Source organism: Schistocerca nitens, chromosome 4 (genome assembly GCF_023898315.1).
Source record: "Schistocerca nitens isolate TAMUIC-IGC-003100 chromosome 4, iqSchNite1.1, whole genome shotgun sequence".
In the NCBI taxonomy this organism is placed as follows: domain Eukaryota; kingdom Metazoa; phylum Arthropoda; class Insecta; order Orthoptera; family Acrididae; genus Schistocerca; species Schistocerca nitens.
In genome coordinates, this window is record NC_064617.1 from 419556119 (window position 1) to 419580756 (window position 24638).

At 43.0% G+C, this 24638-nt stretch overlaps 1 protein-coding gene across 1 annotated transcript in view; it reads left to right on the forward strand.

Annotated features, from left to right (window-relative positions):
- LOC126251616 (metabotropic glutamate receptor 4-like) overlaps positions 1-24638 on the forward strand; it is an 868913-nt gene that overhangs the window by 775942 nt on the left and 68333 nt on the right. The window contains exon 12 of the mRNA XM_049952156.1: positions 16654-16859. Within this exon, the coding sequence (XP_049808113.1) occupies positions 16654-16859 (206 nt within the window). The remainder of the gene's footprint in view (positions 1-16653; positions 16860-24638) is intronic.

The window sequence follows — 24638 nt, forward strand, 5'->3', positions numbered from 1 at the left end:
GGAACTGTGAAATACAACGAGACTTCAGAGTACCTAGGAGTAACATTGAACTGAGTGGTAGCTGTGTTTTTAAAAAAACGAGATTTTTTAAGGAATTCTATTTATTCGTCCACATCAAAGTCGTCACTTTCAAAACATTTCTCTTTACACATCAGACATTTATGCAATCGCTTTCCAGTCCCCGACACACTTCTTGAACTCGAGATTTGGGATAGCTTCAGTTCTCTCAGTGAATCGTTTCTTTTTTAAAAAAATCTCAGTTCCTGCAGAAAGTGTCATCACTTTTGTCTCTAAGCTGGTCGTAGGTTGTGTTCCAAAAATGAACAGCATAGAGACAGGAGTTAGACACTTTCTGCAGGACCTGACCATCATTTTGCAGGACAATGTTCAAGCACGTACAGTACAAGGTGTTACTGATTTGTTTGACTGACGGGGCTGCTAAGTGCCATACCGCCTACTGCACTCCCCTCACTTAAGCCCTCGTGAGTTCAACTCGAAGGAAACACTTCACGGCATTCGCTGCAGAACTGCTACGTATTCGTCGGGCAATAGACCACGCCGCTCGAACTGTCAACACAATTGGCACTGCTCTGAGTATCCTACGACTTCCACATCGCTGGCAACGTTTTATACACAATACTGGTGGCTACCTCGACAGTCAGTAAAACTTTGAAACACATATCTATTTTGTACGAGCTGTAAATAAATAGTTGCCACTATTAAGGTTTCAACCCTCGTAAAAACACTCATCAGCATTTATTGTCTTTTTCCTCCTTGTATGTATGGTTAGTGGTTTTCATGCTGCTGATGTTCCATACTGATTCTTTTGAAATAGCACTGATGTCTCTGATATCCCAGATACCTTCCATGCTATAATACACCTGTCTGCAAATGCTTCAAAACCATCAAAATGTGGATGACTACCTGCCACAATAGTTACAGTCATCCAAGTACTACCTTCGAAAACTGCACTTACAAGAACAGAAAAATCGAAATACATTGAGCTGCTGTACACAGGAAAGTATGGTCGAAGTCTTCAATAACGTCGGCTCGGATTTGTAGATGTCTGCTAACCCACGATGTACACTTACTTACGTTCCAGTAGACCAAAGCTATACGAAACGCTGTCCACTGGAACATATGTAAGTTTATACAACTGTTTGAAATTTATATCTAATAAAAATGCCGGCTCGTTAGCACGTTTTCGTTATCCAAACAAGTTACAAAGTGGTGTCAAATACTAAAATATTCTTGTGCAGCGCACTAGGGAACGGCATGCTGCTGACAAATACATTAACTAAATTGGAGAAGTTAAATATATGAAGACGGGCATCATAGTCCGAAAGGGTGTTATGACGTTGAAATCAGTCATTTTTAAAGTATTTATGGCTGGTTGCTTTCATCACCATGGTATAGGCATGTGTATTCAAATACAGACGTATGTACACAGGCAGAATACGGCGCTGCTGTTGGCAATGCCTATTCAAGACAAGTGTCTGGCGCAGTTGTCAGATCGGTTACTGCTGCTACAATGACAGATTATCAAGATTCAAGTGAGTCTGAAGTGGTGCTATAGTTGGGGCACAGCAAGGTAGCGATGACATGGGGATTTTCCGGACGACCATTTCACGAGTGTACCGTGAATATCAGGAATATGGTGAAACATCAAATATCCGTCATCGCTGCGACCGGAAAAAGATCTTGCAAGAACGGGTCGAAAGATGACTGAAAAGAACAGTTCAAGGTGACAGAAGTGCAACCCTCCCGCAGACTGCTGCAGATTTCAATGCTGAGCCATCAACAAGTGTCAGCGTGCGAACCGTTCAACGAAACGTCATCGATATGGCCTTTAGGAGACGATGGCCCACTCGTGTACCCTTGATGACTGCACTATACAAAGTTTTACGCCTCGCCTGGGCGCGCAACACCGAAGTTGCGCTTTTGATGACTGGCAACATATTGCCTGCTCGGACGAGTCTTCTTTCAAATTGTATCGAGCGGATGGAGTGTATGGGTATGGAGACAACCTCATGAATCTATGGACCAGGCATGTCAGCAGGGGACTGTTCAAGCTGGTGGGCTCTGTAATGATGTGGGGCATGTGCAGTCGAAGTGATATGAGATCCCTGATACGTCTAGATACAACTCTGACAGGTAACACGTACGTAAGCACCCTGTCTGATCACCTGCATCCATTCATGTCCATTGTGCATTCCGACCAACTTGGGCAATTCCAGCAGGACAATGCGGTACCCCACACGTCCAGAACTGCTACAAAGTGGCTCCAGGAAATATCTTAGTTTAAACACTTCCGCTAGCCACCAAACTCCCCAGATATGTTCATTATTGAGCACATCTGGGATGCCTTGCAACGTGCTGTTCAGAAGAGATATCCACCCTCTCGTACTCTTACGGATTGATGGACAGCCTTGCAGGATTCGTGGTGTCAGTTCCCTCCAGCACTACTTAGTCGAGTTCATGCTACGTCGTGTTGCGGCACTTCTACGTACTCGCGGGAGTCATACAACACATTAGGCAGGTGTACCGGTTTCTTTGGGTCTTTCGCTCCTCAGTGTATATGGCCTTGGTCGTGGATGATGAATAAAAGAAATGGAATATACCATGTCAGGCAAAAAAATCTACATGCTAGAGCGCAGATTAGACTAGTGTAATCGTTTGGTCCCAAATACACTCACGGGAAAAGATCCCAACACCAAGAAATAATTAACGTAGAGAAATAAAATTTCAGGAATTCATTTGTCTAGATAACATAGTTAAGTGACTAACATCGCAACATCACGGTTTAAAATACAGCCACACCCACATCATAATTCTCAAGCCACTTAATGATGTGGTGGAGGGTACTTTTATACCCCTAACTGAGCCGTGCAACCTTGTTCCACTCGCAAATAGCGCTTGGAAAGAGTGATTGTCGGTAAGCCTCTGTAATGGCTCTAATTTCTAGAAATATTCTCCTCTTGGTCATTACGCGTGACGTATGTGGAGGGGGGAAGTAGAATGTCGTCCGACTCTTCCCTGAAAGTGCTCTCTCGGAATTTCAATAGTAAATCTCTCCGTCATGCACAACGCCTCTCTAGTAGCGTCTGTCAGTGGAGCTTGTTGAGCATCTCCGAAATGTTCTCGTGCCGACTAAACGATCCCGTGACGAAACGTGCTGCTCTTCGTTGGATCATTTCTGTCTCTTCCATCAGCCCTATCTGGTAGGGACCCCAGACAGGTGAACAGTACTCAAGAATCGGTGTAACAAGCGCCTTATAAGCCACTTCATTCGCGGGTGGGTTACATTTGCTTAAGATTCTTCCTATGAATCTGAGTCTGGCATCCGATTTTCCCACTATTTGTGTTATGAGGTGATTCCAATTAAGGTCGTTCTGGATAGTAGCTCCTAGATATTTTACGGCAGATACTGTTTGCAGCTGTGTAGCTGTACGGTAGTGGATTCCTTTGCCTACGTAATTGCAGTATGTTACATTTATTTACGTTCAGTGTCAACTGCCAGAGACTGGACCATTCATAAATTCTCTGGAGGTCATTCCGCAAATCGTTACTATCTTCTGGCGTTGCTACTTTGTTATAGACAACCGCATCATCTGCAAACAGTCTTAGAGAGCATCCGACGCTTTCTACCATATTATATATGTATGTTGTAAACAGCAACGGTCCTACCACTCGTCCTGGGGCTAGACCGGGAATTACCTTTACATCAGTCGATTTTGTTCCTTTAAGAGCGACGTATTGAGTTCTGTCTGCAAGGAAGTCTTGAATCCAGTCGTAAAACTGCTCCGATACTCAATAAGCTATTCTTTTTTCTTCGCAAAAGGACAGTGCGGGACGGTGTCAAATGCGATCCTGAAGTCAAGGAGCACGGCATCAACCTGAGCGTCATTGTCTACGCCGCTGTGTATCTCATGAACAAACAGTGCGAGCTGAGTTTCGCAGGGCTTCTGTCTGCGGAATCCATGTTGGCTTTTATAGAGGAGATTTTTCCTTCACTAAGAACGTCATAATTCTTGAACATAAAACATGTTCCGTAATTCTACAACAGACTGACGTCAACATTATAGATCTGTAGCTGTATGCATCTGTTCTATGGCCTTTCTTAAAAATGGGGACGACTTGCGCTTTCTTCCAGTCACTAGGTACCCTTCGATGCTCAAGCGATCTACACTTAATTACTGATTGGAGAGGAGCAAGTCCTCTCGCATTATCTATGTACAATCTTATAGCGATTTTTTTCTATTTCAAAATCGGTGCCATTTCGACGGTCGTACGATGATTGAAAGGAGGGATCGTGTTACCATCTTCCGCAGTGAAATAATTTCGGAAGACCGAATTCAGTATTTCGGCCTTCTCTCCGTCATCTTCCGTTTTGGTACCAGTATGGTCACTGAAAGAATAAGTAGATGATTTTGAGCCACTTACTGATTTTACATACGATCATAAGCTCTAAGGGGTTTCACTCAGATTGGTTAACGAAGTTTTACTTTCAAAGTCATTGAACGCCTTTCTCATTGCTCTCCTTACGCTCATTTCCGCTTCGTTCACCTTTTGTTTGTCAACTAGATTTTTACTTCTCGTGAATCTGAGATGAAGTTCTCTCTATTTACGTAAAAGTTTTGCTAACACAGCTATTAAAACCATGGTCGGTCTTTTCCATCCCTTAAGACCTTACTAGGAACGTATTTGTCTAGGGCATATTGCACGATTCCTTTGAATCCGGTGTAACCAACAGAATCTTGAATCCAAACGTGCAAACGTGCATGCATTGTGTTGTTCAAGTGCCAGACGTCAGTTTGTGGGTCGGAGTTCCAACACTGTTGCACTTGGTCGGTCAATGCAGGAGCAGTTAACGCTGCTTGTTGATGACACTAGAGTTGTCGTCCGATGATAGAGTGTGTAGAGTTGCAACAATGGTAAGTGGACGAGCGTTATCCAGTAGGAAGACACCCCCTGGAATGCTGTTCATAAATGGATGCACAGCAGCTTGAATCACAGACTGACGTAGAAATTTCCAGTCACTGTGCGTGGCATAACCACGAGAGTGTTGTTCTTGTTATATGAAATCGCACCCCACACCATATCAGGTGTAGGTCCATTGTGTCTAGGCCGCAGAGAGGCCTACTAACCAACACACACTGGCACCGAGGTTAGAACCTTCTTTCATCAGAAAACGCAACAGACCTCGACTATCTCCAAGGAGCTGTCGCTTGACACCACTGACGTCGCGAAAGGCGGTGGTTTGGGTTAGTGGAGAGCACGCTACAGGGCATTTGGCTCAGAGTGGTTCTTGAAATAACCGATTCGTAACAGTTCGTTGAGGCGCTGTGATGCCATCTGCTACTGGAATTGCTGCTGCAGATACAGTACGATGCGCCACAACCACAAACCGAACACGACGGTCTTCCGCTTCGGTAGCGCAACGTGGCCGTCCGGAACACAGCTTCTCTTAGCCCTGTTACACGATCTCGTTCATACTCAGTGTGCTGCTGATAATTGCTGCTACGTCATTTTAAAGGCATTCTTGTCTAACATCAACTCACTAAACCCAGTCTCAAAGCAACTGATGCTCACGGCCGTTTCAGCGCTTATTTACAGCAAATCTCATATGTATCCTCATAGTGGCGCTGCTAGCGTCAGTTTCATGCGACTGATGCGAAATTTTAATAGACGTCATATTACAATTGTTGAAACACGCCTACCAACTTTCATTTATCTCGCAGAACTCCTCCTTGGTACTGGGATTTTTTGTCCATCAGTGTAGTTTCTGAGAGTATGACTGCCACAGGTAAAGACACAACGCAGTCTCTTCGTGTAGTCCAGATTAAAAGGAATTACAAAAATCAGCATTGTTAATTTACTTAACAAAATAAAAAATATGCCAAGATTACATTAGTTCGCACAGCAAACGTTCTATAAACACAGACGCTGCTTAAAACTTGTCACATACTAGCAATTTAGTTAATAAAGACTCATTACAGCAGCTTTTGGTAGTTTCGTGTTGGCGTTCTTTAAACTGAGAAAATGTGACAACAGTCAACTGATATGGCTACTTTAGATCATTATCATCAGTACAAAACGCAAGTAACCTCAAGGCCTCCTCGCATGCTATTCCAAAAAATCCACAAGTTTCCCATTAAGAACAGGCTGCCTTACCATTGATGATAATGGTGTCATCTTCGAAAACCGTAGCGGACCTCTCCTCATTTTTCATTATCTCTCCGTGCAAACTGGATTATACCTGTTTTGTCCAACATGGGCTCTGCCGTGAGATGTGGACTCATGATATAACTGAAAATAGCTGGCCGCAGTGGCCGGGTGGTTCTAGGCGCTTCAGTTCGGAACCGTGCGACTGCTACGGTCGCAGGTTCGAATCCTGCCTCGGGCTTGGATGTGTGTGATGTCCTTAGGTTAGTTAGGTGTAGGCAGTTCAAATGGTTCAAATGGCTCTGAGTACTATGGGACTCAACTGCTGTGGTCATCAGTCCCCTAGAACTTAGAACTACTTAAACCTAACTAACCTAAGGACATCACACACATCCATGCCCGAGGCAGGATTCGAACCTGCGACCGTAGCAGTCGCACGGTTCCTAACTGCGCGCCTAGAACCGCGAGACCACCGCGGCCGGCAGCATGTAGGCAGTTCTAAGTTCTAGGGGACTGATGACCTCAGATGTTAAGTCCCATAGTGCTTAGAGCCATTTGAACCATTTTGATAACTGAAAAATCTTACAGTTTCCGCGTCGAGGTCTGTTGCGTTTTCTGATGAAAGAAGGTTCTAACCTCGGTGCCAGTGTGTGTTGGTTAGTAGGCCTCTCTGCGGCCTAGACACAATGGACCTACACCTGATATGGTGTGGGGTGCGATTTCATATAACAAGAACAACACTCTCGTGGTTATGCCACGCACAGTGGTCAATAGCTTCATTGGAAAAGAAGTTACACACTGAAGCGCCAAAGAAACTGATATAGGCATGTGTATTCAAGTACAGAGATATGTAAACAGGCAGAATACGGCTCTGCGGTTGACAACACCTATACAAGAAGACGTGAATCTGAGATGAAGTTCTCTCTATTTACGTAAAAGTTTTGCTAACACAGCTATTAAAACCATGGTCGGTCTTTTCCATCCCTTAAGACCTTACTAGGAACGTATTTGTCTAGGGCATATTGCACGATTCCTTTGAATCCGGTGTAACCAACAGAATCTTGAATCCAAACGTGCAAACGTGCATGCATTGTGTTGTTCAAGTGCCAGACGTCAGTTTGTGGGTCGGAGTTCCAACACTGTTGCACTTGGTCGGTCAATACAGGAGCAGTTAACGCTGCTTGTTGATGACACTAGAGTTGTCGTCCGATGATAGAGTTTGTAGAGTTGCAACAATGGTAAGTGGACGAGCGTTATCCAGTAGGAAGACACCCCCTGGAATGCTGTTCATAAATGGATGCACAACAGCTTGAATCGCAGACTGACGTAGAAATTTCCAGTCACAGGGATTGAACCGTCGTCCTCCCGAATGCGAGTCCAGTGTGCTAATCACTGCGCCACCTCGCTCGGTTTCAGTGTAGATTTTTGTTTGTTTTTCCATGCCTCTCTGTTTAACAAGCATGAATAGCCAAGCAACCGTAGTTTCTGTCTTGTTGATTAATCGCATAGCATGAGGTACAATTAAGGAGTAAACTCATTACGAGATTAAACTGTCAACAGTCGTAACAGTTCAGGTGATAGCAAATTAAGAGATTATTGTTTAAAAGTCCCACCAAACTCCTCAAACATGAACATTACTGAGCATATCGGGGATGCCTTGCAGCGAGCTGTTCAGAAGAGATTTTCACCTCTTTTCACCGCTTCAGTACGGTTTGATAAATACACTCTTGCTTTGAAGCGCATGATGTAGTTCATATACTGCGAACTGCATTGTAGAGTAGTAACTGTTGGCTTCCTGGCGGCTAACATCCCTACATATCCATGCTAGTAGCGTTCTCGACGTCGTGACGTCTTATTGTCAGGTCCATTTCAGCCTCGCAGTGCTTGTGTTCCACGCCTTCATCCCCTTGATTGAGGGCTGTTGACGAAGGACATTTCACATAATACCATGATCTGCTAGTAAACAAAGCTTTATTTTCTTCTCACTTCAATCTAATCCTCGTCGGAAAACATAAAACTTGTAACAGAAGCCTATATGGCGACACTCCTTGTGTGACGTAAGTAATGAAAATAAGATTGTAAGAGGGGCCACAATAATTTTATTTTTATTGTGACGCCACAACAGTGATGATGCCATATAGGCTACAATAACAACTTTTATGCTGTCTCGTGATTATCAGATAGATGGAAATAGATGGTAAGTAATGGCTGGTTTATTAGCAGCTTATGGTGCCATACAGAAGTGACCACCGTTAAATATTAACGAGCTAGGGGAACCCATCTGTTATATGCTGTTTTAATTTAAACAGCTTTTTTATGATGTCGCAAAAGCCGATTGTCCGTCTAACATATTGCTAAGCATAATTAGATGTCCATTTCGTAGTGCTGGCACAGAGGACTCGACATGCTATAATTATTTACATGACGACGGACTAGGCAGTAGTTGTGTGAGGTCATGGGATACGAGCAGCTGACGCGGTTGGAAACTGGTCATGCTGTAGTAGACAGCTACTGATCGAATTTCATTGACAAATTCTCTTTGCGATTCATGAAGAAAATTTGTACCACCAACCTCAATTTACATTGCAAATGGTGTACAAAGACGTTTTGGGGATTCTAATATATTTGTTTTTTTTATTTTATTCGCTGCCATTTAAAAATTACCTGTCATCTAGTTACTAATACAGGTTGTGTTTTCACAATACGGTATTGAACATTTAGAGAATATGAAGCTTATTTGATTTCTTCTTATTTTAAAGAAGTTCAACAACCTTGAAGCTTTAAATACTTGTAAACTTAAAACTAATTAGGAAACGGAATACTTAAAATTAACAATTTATATACTAAGAAGATAGAAAATTAAGAAGATAGACAGAAGTTCAGATTTATAGAACGCCACCACCGATGCTGTCCAGGAGGGAGTGCCTCACCAATACTTTGCGCCTCTCGCCTTGGTGTGATTCTACGTCTACGTTAAAAAAAGTTACTTTCACAGCCGCGTGTGCTATCCCAATTGCTACGTCTCTCTTTCAATCTAATACTAATTGCTTATGAACGCTTGTTTTCGGGACACTTCATTGACTATACATTTAGTCCTTGTTCTATGTTGGCCTTTCTTCGCCTGTGCCGCTGTCATCATCCGATCTGCTACGACTACCATTGCCATCTGTCTCGCTATTGTCTTTAGAACTATATGTTGCTTTTGCTCGTTGCTACCTTTACTCTCGTCGCTGTAAGTGCTCTTCATGCAGCACTCTAGAACACTGTCTGCACAGTCGTTGAGATCGGTCCACAAGGTCTGATTGTGTAATGTCGTCGTGTGATTGGCCTATTGTTTTGTGGGACGAACGGTCCCAGTGCAAAAGTATGTGTTCAGGGGTCCCTCTCTCTCTCAGCCTCCTGGCCGAGATTTACGACCAGTAAATGAGTGGGGTATGCCCCATGGTCAGTTAATAAACGAACCACACCCCGGCTGAAATTAAAATGTTTCATCCTCAGTCACTTCCTAATGTTGCCCGCCCCGATAACAGCCGGCACGGTAGCTCAGCGTGTTCGGTCAGAGGGTTAGCAGCCCTCTTTAATAAAAAAACTGAGTTAATCACTCAACAACGAACTTAAACGGATGTGTTACGACGTCCGCCCCGAGCAGATGCAACGAACGAAAGCGAATAAAATGAGATAAAAAAAAAGATAGCTGAGTGGTCAGCGTGACGGATTGCCGTCCTACGGGACCAGGTTCGATTTCCGGATGGGTCGGAGATTTTCTCCGCTCAGGGACTAGCTGTTGTGTTGTCTTCATTATCATTTCATCCCCATTCGGTGCGCAGGTCCCCCAATGTGGCGTCGAATGTAGTAAGACCTGCACCAAGGTGGCCGGACCTGCCCCGCAAGGGGCCGCCCGGCCAATGACACCAAACGCTCATTTCATTACTTCCTAATGTTGGGAAGGAATGCATATACCCTACCATCGTTTCCACAGTTACCCACTCGTTTTTCCATGAATTCACTCTCCAGGTTTTATAATTGCGACACGCCCATTTTCCTCATGACGTCATTAGGCGTGAAACGTTTCTGAACCCACTTCACTTCTACTTTTTTTACCACCTGACGTTGCTTATCTACATCATAACGTAAATTGTGTATTATTTCTGAACTTGTACTATACACCTGTAGGCGTTGTCTCTCAGCTCCTGTTACAAAGAAGTATAAAAAATATCTACATGCCCAACATATTATGGATTAACGTGCGACAGAGAGTAACTAATAATTGTTATTGGTTACAGTAATTTATAGATTCAGGCGACAGTACGTACCCTGCCAGTCTAGAAAGTTTCGAGCCTGGAACCAAAAAAAAATGGATAAAATTTAAGATGGTTGTTTTAATGTTTCAGGAGCTCTACACAGTCTCCCCGTACTTTGTACAAAGCACAGAACGTTTATACAGCCCTGTGAAACCGGCAGAAAAGTCCTTTAGGATGTTGTACAACTAGCATGTCACATTGGCTTGAATGTCGGTTATATCGTCAAAGCGTCGATCTCTCATGTAAATTTCCGCACTTTGTCGCTTTGTGATAGGTTCGTATTGATAACAGCACGTCTCGTCAACCGCGATGATTTTTTTTTTTTTTTCAGCAAGGAATAGTCCGCGCTTTGCATTTCACTCGAGTCACAGAGGCGTCCATGTGTCGCTGTTTTTTAAGGGAGTCAAGGTGTACGGAACAAATTTTGCTCCTAGTTGTCTCTTCTACAGAACATTCTGAAGAGTATTTTGAACTCTTGATTTAGAGATTTTGCTTCATTGCGATTTGTGACACCGTAGCAACGGCTACACCTCCTCTACATACCACAACCCGCTCGCAACTGACTGGTCGAATCCACATCTGCCTTTTACAGTTGTTAGTTCATGCTGCCACAGTAGTAATAGCGCTGACGTTATGTTATCTGAAGACGATTCATCCTGTGAACTCTCCACATGTCAACCAAGGACAATGTCCTCTGTAGTCTTTGCAAAGAAGTGTTGTCCTTAGGTTGCAGGATATCCTTTAGTTAACTTTTCACTCAGTCTGGCAATCAATTACATATTTGGAAACAGATATTTATCAACTTGCCGTTCGACACTTTGCTCAAACGTACCACTTTTCTCCTAGAAGCAAACATACACTACTGGAAAGAAATTTGGTGTCATCAAAGACAACGTCATTTCATTGACAAGTGAGGCGACAGGTAGTTCCTGGTTGAAGGAGTATATGGTAACATTGTCAGACCAAGTGAAACACGCACGTCATATTAGAAGATGCCCAAACAGTTGCATCAACATACGGTGTCCCCTCTCTGGTGGCAACGCTGGCCTGTACTCTAGCACGCAAACGACCCCAAAGATGCCGTATGGCATCCTGCAACAGAATGTCCTAAGCATCTTGCATCTATTGTTGCAATTAGACAATGATTCTTGCAGGTCCTGTAGAATCAGTAAGTTCTCGCTTCATGAAGTCCCACAAGTGTTCATTTGCGGAAAGATCTGGTCATCTTAGTGGCTAGATCAGTTGTTGTACACATCGAGCCCTTCGCGTCGCAACAACTGTATGTAAACTTGGACTGTCCTGCTAAAAAAGTACATTACCTTCCGGTTGAACAAATGGCAGTAGCACGGAGGTAATAGCGCGTGCATTTTAATGGGCACTGGTTATTTTACCAAGCAGAAACACCAGATGTGACCGCGAATTATAGCTGATGTCCCCCCACACCCCACATTCGTGGGAAGATGCACTCTCGAATAGGCAACTCAACAGATATATGCCATACTCTTGTGCGTCCATCACTCACATTCATTCAGAAAGAACACACTCTCGTCAGTGAAGACAACGGAGATCCATTCCACTCTCCAGTCAACTCTTTCGCGTCACCAGAGTAACATGACTTGGTTCAAATGGTTCTAAGCACTGTGGGACATAACATCTGAGGTCATCAATCCCCTACACTTAGAACTACTTAAACCTAACTAACCTAAGGACATCAAAAACATCCATACCCGAGGCAGGATTCGAACCTGCGACCGTAGCAGCAGCGCGGTTCCGGACTAAAGCGCCAAGAACCGCTCGACCATAGCGGCCGACTAGCCTGGCTTGGCAGTGTCTTGTTGTCAGTGGTAGCCTTATTAGAGGAAAACGTGATCTTAATCCTGCTGCAAGCAGACTGTTCCCAGTGGTCCGTGATGACACGGCTGCTGCATCATAAGCCCGTATTTCGTTCCTAGTTGATGTTTGTTCAGCCACCACTGCTCGCACCATGCATCGAAGATGACGTGTGTCTGTACTGCGCGGACGTCCAGGATCTGGACTACAGGTGTGGGAATGTTCCACAGGCCACTGTTGAAAGCAGCTACACACATCAATACACTGAACCCCAACATATGCAGCAACCTGTCGGTACGGCCATTCATCTTCCCGCAGGCCATAGCGCGACCCCATTCAAATGGCTGAAACTGTTCAAGAGGAGTACGTACTCGTCGGTGGAGTATGGTTGTACTCTAGAATGAATATTGCAAACGCTCTTCACCTCTAAACTTAGCACAGTTACTACCAGCAGAGTTAAAACAGAAAGTGCACAGACAGGCCTCCTGAGCGCCATCTGATCGCTGATGATCGTGATAAATGAATCACCAAAACTAAAACCCCTCAGTATGCATATATTGTACCCTGGTGCCACTGAACACAGTCCTTGAAGGGGTATACATTCCTCCACGGAAGTACGCAGAAAATTATAGTACAGCTCTAAGTGGAACTGTGTATAGACATTTGAAGTGATACAAGTTTTAATGATCCCTTTGGGCACAGGGGTTGACATTCGCAAATGAATTATCGTTGTTTCTGGGCTCAGCACTCTGAAATTCACGGAATGAGCATTATTTCGATTATTGCTTTGTGGCTCTGGCGAAAACGATTGACGAGAGAGCTGATTTTAAGTCTTCTGAACATCTTGCAGGCTTAATAGTGTACATGAAATATATCACCTGCCTTACCTCCAAGCTACTGTAGTTTGGTGCTGTTAACCATACTCCACAGCGTATCACCCACGTATCCATCGACACAGGCGTATCATCGTAGTGGTTCTTGGTGTTGCAGGTTTCACAATCTAACAGGTGCGGCAGTGAAAAAAATCAAATGGCTCTGAGCACTATGGAACTTAACTTCTGAGGTCATCAGTCCCCTAGAACGTAGAAATACTTAAACCTAACTACCCTAAGGACATCACACACATCCATGCCCGAGGCAGGATTCGAACCTGCGACCGTAGCGGTCGCGCGGTTCCAGACTGTAGCGCGTAGAACCGCTCGGCCACTCCGACCGGCTGCGGCAGTGAAACGTGTGATTTGGCAACCCTGTAAATAGAACATGCGTTAGTGATCAGCACAACTAACCTTAGCCATAGACCCTGCCTGATACTGATGTTCAGTCGAGACGGTGTCGTGGACTGGTGAACAATGCAAGTTTCCCGTGAAGATGTTTTACAAAAACAATGACAGATACGTTGCCGCGTAGCATGTATTTCGTGCTCATTACAATCTTGCACGCATTTCCCCAGCCCCGTAGGCACATCCTATTTACAAAAACGTCAGATACGTGGCCGCGTAGAATGTATTTCGTCCTCATTACAATCTCACACGCAATTCCCCAGTCCCATCGGCACATTGTAAAGTGAGGGTACAGAAATTTATGTAAACGGGTGCTATGGTGCGAAATAGAAATGGAAATCCAAAATCCGTGCGCACACTTGAGACTGTTGCAAGAGTGGAAGAAGCCTTCAGCCGAAGTCCCAGGCATTCTGCATACAAGCACGCGCTGCAACTTGACACATCGGAGCGCAAGTACAGCGAATATTGCACAATGATCTGTGACACCACCCATTAAAATGTTCTGGTAATGCGAAAGCGGAATGTGGTTACATTTTAAAGTGGGAATTGGAATTCGTGAACGATAACCAGGGCCTGATTATGAGCGATAAGATCAATTTTTAGGTGTCAGACTTTTTTCACAAGCAAAACTTTAGGTTCTGGCACGTGAAAATCCAAAAATTTTTCATGAAACGTCACTTCAGTCAGAGAGCGGTTGCGTGCTGCTGCGCATCATCGTTTGGGATCATAGGGCCATTTTTTTTAAGACAATCGCTTCAATGGCTCAAATGGCTCTGAGCACTGTGGGACTTAAGATCTATGGTCATCAGTCCCCTAGAAGTTAGAACTACTTAAACCTAACTAACCTAAGGATATCACACAACACCCAGTCATCGCTTCAATGCTGTTACTGTAAATACAGAACGTTATGTTCACCTAATGAACCATTTACAAGTGCGACAGGTCGCTGATATTCCTGTAAATGCAAACACATTCTTCCAACAAGATAGTGCCATTCTATTAACGCGCTACAGAACATATTTCCTGACAATCTCATCTCCAAGAACGGGGGAAATTTCCTAACCTCCAAGATCCGCTAACTATTCTGCGTGTGATTTCTTCCTTTGGTTCATTTGAAAGCTCAGATCTTCTGGCGTGACCCACCGCACACTGTCCAGGAGCTGAAGGATCAAATCAGAGATGAAGTTAATCGAATCCCAGAGCCAATCCTGCAAGATGTGATGGTCGGCTTCCGTAAAAGTCTTTAAATGTGTGTGAATGAAAATGGCGGCGGCCTACGTAACGTCATTTTCTAGTGATGGACATTTTAAATTGCAAGCAATGTAAATTCACGTTGTATCGTTGGTGGATGTTTCAAAATCGCCCGTTTCACTGCCACACCTGCTACACGGCATACATTATCTGCCTGTCATTTGTGCCACTAGTCTTCGGAACTGCACTACTGGCCATTAAAATTGCTGCACCAAGAACAAACGCAGATGATAAACGGGTATTCAAGGACAAATATATTATACTAGAACTGACACGTGATTACATTTTCAAGCAATTTGGGTGCATAGATCCTGAGAAATCAGTACCCAGAACAATCACCTCCGGACGTAATAACGGCCTTAATACGCCTGGGCATTGAGTCAAACAGAGCTTGGATGGCGTGTACAGGTACAGCTGCCCATGCAGCTTCAATACGATACCGCAGTTCATCAAGAGTAGTGACTGGAGTATTGTGACGAGCCACTTGCTCGGCAACCACTGACCAGACGTTTTCAATTGGTGAGAGATCTGGTGAATGTGCTGGCCAGAGCAGCAGTCCAACATTTGCTATATTCAAAAAGGCCCGTACAGGATCTGCAACATGCGGTCGTGCATTATCCTGCTGAAATGTAGGGTTCGGCAGGGATCGAATGAAGGGTAGCGCCACGAGTCGTAACACATCCGAAATGTAACGTCCACTGTTCAAAGTGCCGTCAATGCGAACAAGAGGTGACCGAGACGTGTAACCAATGGCACCCCATACCATCACGCCGCGTGATATGCCAGTATGGCGATGACGAATACACGCTTCCAATGTGCGTTCACCGCGATGTCGCCAAACACGGATGCGACCATCATGACCTGTAAACAGAACTTGGATTCATCCGAAAATATGACGTTTTGCCATTCGTGCACCCAGGTTCGTCGTTGAGTACATCATCTCAGGCGCTCCTGTCTGTGATGCAGCGTCAAGGTTAACATCAGCCATGGTCTCCGACCTGATAGTCCATGCTGCTGCAAACGTCGTCGAACTGTTCGTGTAGATGGTTGTTGTCTTGCAAACTTCCCCATCTGTTGACAGGGATCGAGATGTGGCTGCACGATCCGTTACAGCCATGCGGATAAGATGCCTGTCATCTCGACTGCTAGTGATAAGACGCCGTTGGGATCCAACACGGCGTTCCGTATTACCCTCCTGAACCCACGGCTTCCATATTCTGCTAACAGCCATTGGATCTCGACTAACGCGAGCAGCAATGTTGCGATACGAAAAACCGCAATCGCGATAAGCTACAATCCGACCTTTATCAAAGTAGGAAACGTGAAGGTACGAATTTCTCCTCTTTACACGAGGCATCACAACAACGTTTCACCAGGCAACGCCGGTCAACTGCTGTTTGTGTATGAGAAATCCGTTGGAAACGTTCCTCATGTCAGCACGTTGTAGGTGTCGCCACCGGCATCAACCTTGTGTGAATGCTCTGAAAAGCTAATCATTTGCTTATCACAGCATCTTCTTCCTGTCGGTTAAATTTTGCGTCTGTAGCACGTCATCTTCGTGGTGTATCAGTTTTAATGGCCTGTAGTGTAGCAGTCACTTCCCACTGCCCGTCGCCTGCATGTGTGGCGCCATAGAACGCTTTTGTATTTGGATTTTTGCGTTCCAGGCTTCACAAAATGAATGATGCTCGTAACCTGGTTGGCATTCTGGTCGCTGTATTCAGGCCCCCAACTTTTGCGCATTACCACATGTCTGTAAACAAATACCTATTGTGTACGTGGTTCTGTGTGTTCCGGCCGTTGTGTATGTGGGTCTTTTGTTCCAGGTTTCACAATGTACACGACGTGCGTGATCTGGCTGGCGTTTGTGCCGCTCTACTTCGGCACCAGCAGCCACGTGCCGCTGCGCATCACCAGCATGTCCGTCACCATCAGCTTGTCGGCTAGCGTTACGCTTGCCTGCCTCTTCTCGCCTAAACTCTACATTATCATCGTGCACCCTGAGCGCAACGTTCGCCAGAGCATGATGCCGGTAAGGGTACCTCACATTATCCGTAATTCTGTTGATATATGCCACTATAGACTACCTTTATGTACAATTTCAGTGTCAGGCATGAATAAAGCAGGGGTTGGAGAAAAATACGGTAACAATGCGAGAGATGCGTGCTTGAACATAAATTGCAGATTCTGGCTAATCCTGCAGGTTGCGCTGTTGCACATGACCACGAACGGCAACTGTGACCTCAATAGGTTACAAGTGTCAGTCGTGGTCTGAATAGTGTTCTGCGTAGTTTTGAGAGCATTGTGTACGAGCCAAGTGCATTTGAATGTGGGAAAATTGTTGATCCTAGTATGGTGGGTGCATCCGTACCAAAGATCGCCGAAATGTTTGGTGTTTCTTCAACAGGAACCGATCGAAGATTTATATCGCATACGGGGAAAGCGGAAAGAGTCATCCGTTAAGTTAGAACGCGGACTAAAGCGTGTGTTGAGTGATCCTGACAGAATGTCGTTGAAGGGGATAGTGACGAAAAACCATGGGACGACAGCTGCCAAAGTCACTGCAGAGCTGAATATCATACTCGGGAACCTTTCCAGCACCAAAACCAACGAAGGAAGCTCCAGAAGCGAGCTGGAATTCCAAACCATTCATTAGTGATGCAAACACCCAAAACAAACGCGGTGTAGAAGCCATAAAGCTTAGACCATGGAGCAAAGAAAGAAAGACATTTGGTCGCATGAGTCTTGTTTTCACACTGTTTCCAACTTCCGGCCAAGTTTACGTCCCAAGAGTGGATCACGGTGGGGATTTGGTGATGATTTCGACTGCCATATTCTGATATTCCATATGTCCCACTATTACACTGTTACTTTGCGAAGTCGCATTACTGCCAAGGATTTTGTGGCCATTTTTCCTGATCAGGTCCACTCATAGTACAATGTTTGTTCCCCCAATAGTGATTCTGTGTCCCAAGACGATAATGTTCCTGTTCACACAGCTATCATCGCCCAGAACTGGTTACGAGCACGACAATGAATTTTTATATCTCCCCTGGCCACCAGTCACCAGATATCAAATATTATTGGGCTTTGTGGCCTACTTAGGAGAGACGGGTGCGTGATAGCTATCCACCTTCATCATAGTTACCTGAGCTTATCACTATTTTTCAGGAAAAATTGTATAAGATTCCCGTGAAAAACATACAGCATCGGTATTTACCCATTCCTTGAAAGTTGGAAGCTGTTTTGAATGCCATGGGGTTTTCTGCTCCTAGGCATGGTAATGTGTTGTGTTTCTGGTGTTTTCATGTGTTTGCCCATCTCCTGTATATACAGGGTGGAAACTAAATGGATGCTGGCCATCATCCCTCAAAACCTCCCAGATTAAACGATGAGTGACCCCCTTGCGTACAGCCGCTCGAGTACTTGTAGGTGTTTCCTCGAAGCGCTCCAGAACAGTCCCTTCAAATGCAGCATCCCGTCGTGTTCAGGGTCTTCCAGCAACACCATGATATCCCGCTAACTAGCCTGTTTCGCCAAGTGGCCAGTGAATTGCTGTAAACGTTGTGGGTGTGGATGGCGTCTTGCTGGGTACCGTTCCTCGTAACAGTCGAGTTTCATGCGCATTACCATCGGCTAATCCACAAACATAAACCATATCTCGTTGTTCTTCAAACGAATACTGTGCCGTCATGCTTACTGTATGATTAAATCGCAGGTGACGTGTGTGTGTGTGGGCCGAAGCGAAGCTTACGTGTCGCCTCTGACGTGAGGCGGAGACAAACAGCAAGACCTATTCAACACGTGTGCGTATCACGTTAGGGCAATGACTGGGCGAGGGACGTTTGTATGTGTGAACCGACAACCATAGCGCTGCCCGTCAACCGATGAACGGCAACAGTGCAATCCCACGGGCAATCTGAACGCGTGGCGCCAAATTTCCGTAATTTAAAAATGGTTTGTTGTCGATCTACACAACATTAGTAGTTTTGGTTCCTACCGACATCAGCTATACGGGATTAAAATTTTGTAACTCAATTTTTCTCCACCCTGCGGTTAAAGGCACTTCAGTATGGAACCGCGCGACCGCTACGGTCGCAGGTTCGAATCCTGCCTCGGGTTAGGTTAGTTAGGTTTAAGTAGGTCTAAGTTCTAGGGGACTGATGACCTTAGATGTTAAGTCCCATAGTGCTCAGAGCCATTTGATTTTTTCTCCACCTTCTATTCCCAAAGTTCTCTGACTGATGAACCATGTTCATTGCAACTTTATTGAAACATTCGAAGTCGATGAGTCCTGTATGGACGGTGTATCTTCATATTCTGATAAAATTTATAAGCTGTAGGATTAGGAGCACACAAGAATATCATTAACTGTCATAGCAGCTTTTGTCTGGTTATACAGCGCCTCTAAGGAAGCAAGATTGGTAATTGTATAGGGGAGATTGCTGGTTTCAGCGTACCAGTAAATGCCAATGAATCATGATTTCCGTATTTCCGATGCATGTGCATAAATACAACGTCTAGAGGCAGCGAATAATAACCGTTTCACGTGAAGAAATTTCCAACATTCTTCTCCAAAACATCGACGCATCAAGACAGTAAAGTTAGGGAAATCTAAAAATATCAATGAAAATTCATATTTTACTTTTATACCCTTTTCAAGTCACCTCAAACTATTCAAAACTATAAAATAAATGGAGTAAAAATTGCACTTATCCATTGTATTCGTGCATGGGTCCATTGTAAAAGTACTGTATTTTCTTCTTTTTATTCGGTTTTTCCTGTTCCTAAGTTACTAAATCTTTAGTCTGCTACACCCTTCGTTCAAATACGACGGGCAACACATTTCTCTACACAAATGCCGGTCCATCGTAGGTTGTGTGAAAAATCGCTGCACATAAATGCCCTTCCTGATTCCATGCTGAGCATATTGAAACGTCCCCTTTTAACAATTTTTACATAACTGTGCTTAAACTGACGCACAATATTTTTTAGCGCAACGCAATCTGACTTTCAACACACAATGTTTTGTTAGCGCAACGCAATCTGACTTTCAAAATTCTCTACAAGAGAATGGCCCTGACTAACATTAAACTATACGTCTCACAAATCACTTACCTCACAAAAATCTTCGCTCTCAAGCTACTGCAATACAGCGAGCGCCACTACTGCCAGCTAAATAAAAGATTCAAACTATGGAAGGCACTAACTACTGATAGGAATAGTTAGCAAATGAAAGATATTAATAGAGAACAAACAATGTATTTACCTTGATATCATGACAAATTACAAAACTCCGCCATCTCTCTCCCCACATCCACCACTGCTGGCGGCTCACCTCCAACTGCGCAACGTTACGCGCTGTTCACAGCCAGCTGCCTAACACTACAATGGTTGAGTATTACAACAATGCAAAGCAGCCACAGACTGCACACGGCACAGCCGGTGTTTTTCATACTGAGGTGGCGTTACCAATAAAAAAACCTAAACAGCCTACTTACATAGCCCCCATGCTCCCCACAAAAAATTTTACAAATTTTGTTGGGCAGTGGGCAACACATATTTGTTAAAATTTTTCATAATCGTAATTACAATAACAAAGAAATCAAATGCACACACTTATTGATACAATGTTGGTCAAAAGCTAAAATTTTTTCTCACAGTCCATAAAGACAGTCCTGATCATTCATCACATTGCAGTGTTTTTCTCAAAGTCTGAGCAGTAAAAGAAAATGCACACGTAAGTAGTGGATTTCCATGCAGTCTTGAAGAAGTAGTGTTGCCCTTCCAACGGAAAGACAGTGCTAACTCTTGACATGCTGACAGGTAATGGGCCACAACAGAGCAAACCCACAGCGGAGTCAGTCGAAGTTTTGAAGAGTATTGGTGGGTAGGTCATCACAGAGCAGACCCACTGTAGTCCTGGTAGAGATTATGGTATTGGTGGGCCACCAGAGGTGCAGACCCACTGCAGTCCTTGTAGAAATAATGGTATTGATGGATCATCAAAGATGCAGACCCACTGTAGTCCTTGTAGAGATAATGGTACTGGTGGGTCATCAAAGATGCAGACCCACTGTAGTCCTTGTAGAGATGGCCAGCAGCCATCTGTTGTGACTGTGCAGGTGCACAATCACCATTGAAGAGTCTTGCGGATAATATAGCAAGTCCATAACCACCACTTGTGCACTCACAAAGTTTTTGGAATTGTCCTCAGAACCAGCAATGCTGTTATCCAGTCCCTTGCTGAATTATTAACACACGTGCAAACACTAACAGTCCCTACTTCTCACATATTGTCCATATACTATGACCAATAGAAACGTGTGCAGTGAAATGTAACTTACAAGTTACTTAATTTGATGACCTGGTGTCAATTACAATTTTATAACACAAGAACACAATAACAAAGGTACAAAACACATCATTCAAGAACATAACAATACAAATAACAGTTGCGGTAATAGGGGCTTTACAAAAGAATAGAAATAAACATATACATCAGTGTTACAGGAATTATGACATAATTTCATACATAAAAGATCAGAATAACTTTTGAAACATCAACTTCACACCTAAGCATTAACACAGAACAGATAAATGTCTAAACATCTTTACAAAGTAAATAACATATTATCAATGCAAATTATATTTGAGGATCACAGTATTCCTCATCATAGTGAATGTAGCTTAGTATTAGAAGAAGAAAAAATTCTATGAAACTACACAAAGACAGGAAGAAAACAAATACACAAGGGTACACAAACACATAGTGGGATAACACAATGGAAAGGACAGGGTTCGTTTTCAGTGTAACTTTTGGTACTGCAGTATTTTGTGAACAAAACCTTTTTTGTTCTTGGAGATCTCTCTTCGTTCATCATTATTCCCAAATGGTCCTATCTGTACCTCTTTTCTGTATTCTAACCATATTTCTTTCAAAATAATTATTTCTCATTGTACAATACTCATTTTGGCCCTATCTGTTTCTTGTGGCTTCTCAATGCATTTCTTCCAATTCATCATAGTTAGTTTCTTATATAGTCTACCCCCTCTTAAGCTAACTTAAATCTACTGAGCTCAGATGCTAAACTAAGGGACGAGGCAATGCAGCAGCACATAACAAATTAACACAAACAGCAATGACAAAAAAAACGCAGATTTGCGAAGCAAGCAGCATTAAGAAATTAGCAAAGCAATTGTAATATTACAACTAATCTAAGGCAATGTGCAACAAATAATAACAAGAAATCATTAGTAAAACTGGCTTAACAGAATAATACAAAGTCAAATTCAATAACACTATGCCTGGCAAACAGCAGCAACTGATACCTAAACATGACATAGCTCAAGCAGAAAAAATAGTACACTAAAGATAACAATGCAGATAAGGGAAATGTATAATCACATCTTAATGTCTAAGTAATTAAAGTGGTGCACCACAAAAACTAATTCTACAAAAAAATTACTAAGTACTAGAAAGGAAAATTATGTATGCAGTTCCTGTGATTAGTCCCTTCTTATTGTTCTTTCCTTTCCAAGTGCTCCTTTTTTTTTTAAGAATGTGGATTACAAAATTATTATTTAATAGATCTGTAGACAGAAAATATTTAAATTAGTACATCTATAAAATTTTATTTTAACCAGTGCTGCAGTGCAGCTAGAAACTAGATATTAAATGAAATAAGCAACTATGTACAAAGCAAAGCATAAAAATATCATTCAGTAGTCATGAGGTATTTCATAAGTTAGTAGAAAAATCTCTCAACTAGAGAGACAGTAGTCATAATCAGGTGTATAGACATAAAAATATTTCTCGTCATTTCATTAGGCATCCAGTGTAATCATATGTTTTCAAGTTCGACCGTGTCGTTTTTACGATGCTTTCTACAAAGGAATGTCAGAAGCGAGGTTAATAGCTTCCCCCTTTTTTTTTTCTACCTGTGCCGCTGGAAGGCTAATGGCTTTTTTTTTTCGGGCGGCTGTCGCCCAGGTGGGTGCCCGCGACGCATTACGTGCAGGTGGTCACTGAACTTTCTTACCGAAATATTTACGACAGCAGTTTCCGCTACGACAGTCTCACATAAAAATATTTCACAGGTCAAGAATTAGCGTTGCAAATCTGTAGAAACAAAATCTTATTGATATAACAGTGTCCAAAAAAATTTTCGTCGGCATTGTGATACATTCACGCATTTACACACATTTCACAACTCTTAAAGTACGATTCTTGGTTTCCAACAACCTTTATCACAAATCAGAGTCCCTAAATCACTATTCATTACTCCTAACTTATTACACATATACAAATTCGTCGACGCTTCTTCAATATTTCCTGTTAATGAATACGTAGCATAATCAAATAACTCATATAGCATCAGCTTCTTGACCATAAACATACCTCAGCAGCATAATACACATCGGCGTCGTAAAAATAACATCATAACACCTCAGTCAAATCTCAAAATCGTCGTAGCTTCCTCCAATAATTTCAAAACCTAGAAAAATTCTCTGCTCATTTCAGTAGTGTCATTTACCTCAAACGTACTTTAAAATCATGCTCCCTTACCAAATATATCATTCAAAGCTCTCATAGTATCACAATGGGTCCAAAAAAATATGAACAGTTCACAAAGTATAGACAAAATACAATTTCGTAAGTGTGAAGGTATCCAACTGTGTAATTACGTAAACATCTGTCACTGATGTAGTAAAAAGAATGTTTGTTTCTCTGTCAAATAATCAGATAGCTGTGTAATTTATGTGTTAGAGAAATATGGTACCGATGTGTAAAGTTGTATAAGCAAATACCATATTAGCTAGGGCTCCTTGTGCTCGCCAAACACATGGTACACAAAGTAAGCGTGTACCCCCCTGAGGATTAATGTAATTATACCCTCAGGTGTTACAAATTACAGCAATGGAATGAAATGTATCACGGAAAACTTTCTTTGTAATTCAAAAATCTTAAAAAATAAATGTTTTAAGTACAAAATTAATCACTCAAATACGTGTCCTGTAGCGCTAAATGTGCGTCTTGTTGCAACATAATCTCTGTGGCAGTGTCGTAGTTATCGTCTTCCGAAAGCTAAGTTCTGCAGAAGTCAATGTACTTACCTCATGATAAACAAAAGTGAAATGCTTTGCGTATAGATATCTTAGTTATTACGCTTATTGCCGTGATGAGGAAAGTACTGTACTGTAACGTATTGTTGTGCTACGAAAAAGGCTGTCTCATTGTTGCTATACCACAAAAGTTACTACTAAAACATGTTTTAATTTCTTGAATAATGCCGAAAAACTGTGCAGATATAAAACAGATACACCGCAAAAGCAACATTGTAAATTGTCACTCATTAGTAACGTCGTGATAAAATCCTGTAGCTGTCACATAAACTAACCACTGTGTCATCTAGTATCTCTCAGAAAGCACTTTAAATAAAGAATGTATTTTCAAATAAACCAAAATGTTGCATTAAAATCTCAAGTTAAAAAAGCACATTATCTCTCAATAAACGGTGTTACATGTGAAATGTGTTGTAAACCTCTGCTCTTCCTAGTACGCAGAGTTTCAACTTTAACGCAATTATCAAGTGGTATACGTCGGTAAAGAATATTGGAATTTTTCTCAAGGTTAGCGTCTGTGTTATTTTTCTCGGAGCCAGCCGGCGCAGGTGTCTGCCTGCGGTGCGGGTCATTGTTGGCGCGCGTCGTTAATGGGATTCGGAGACCGAACTTCTAGAAATTCACCTTGCCGAGAGGGCCCTGCCGTGTTTAAATCCCGCCAGTTCTGATGCAATTCAGGTCTGTC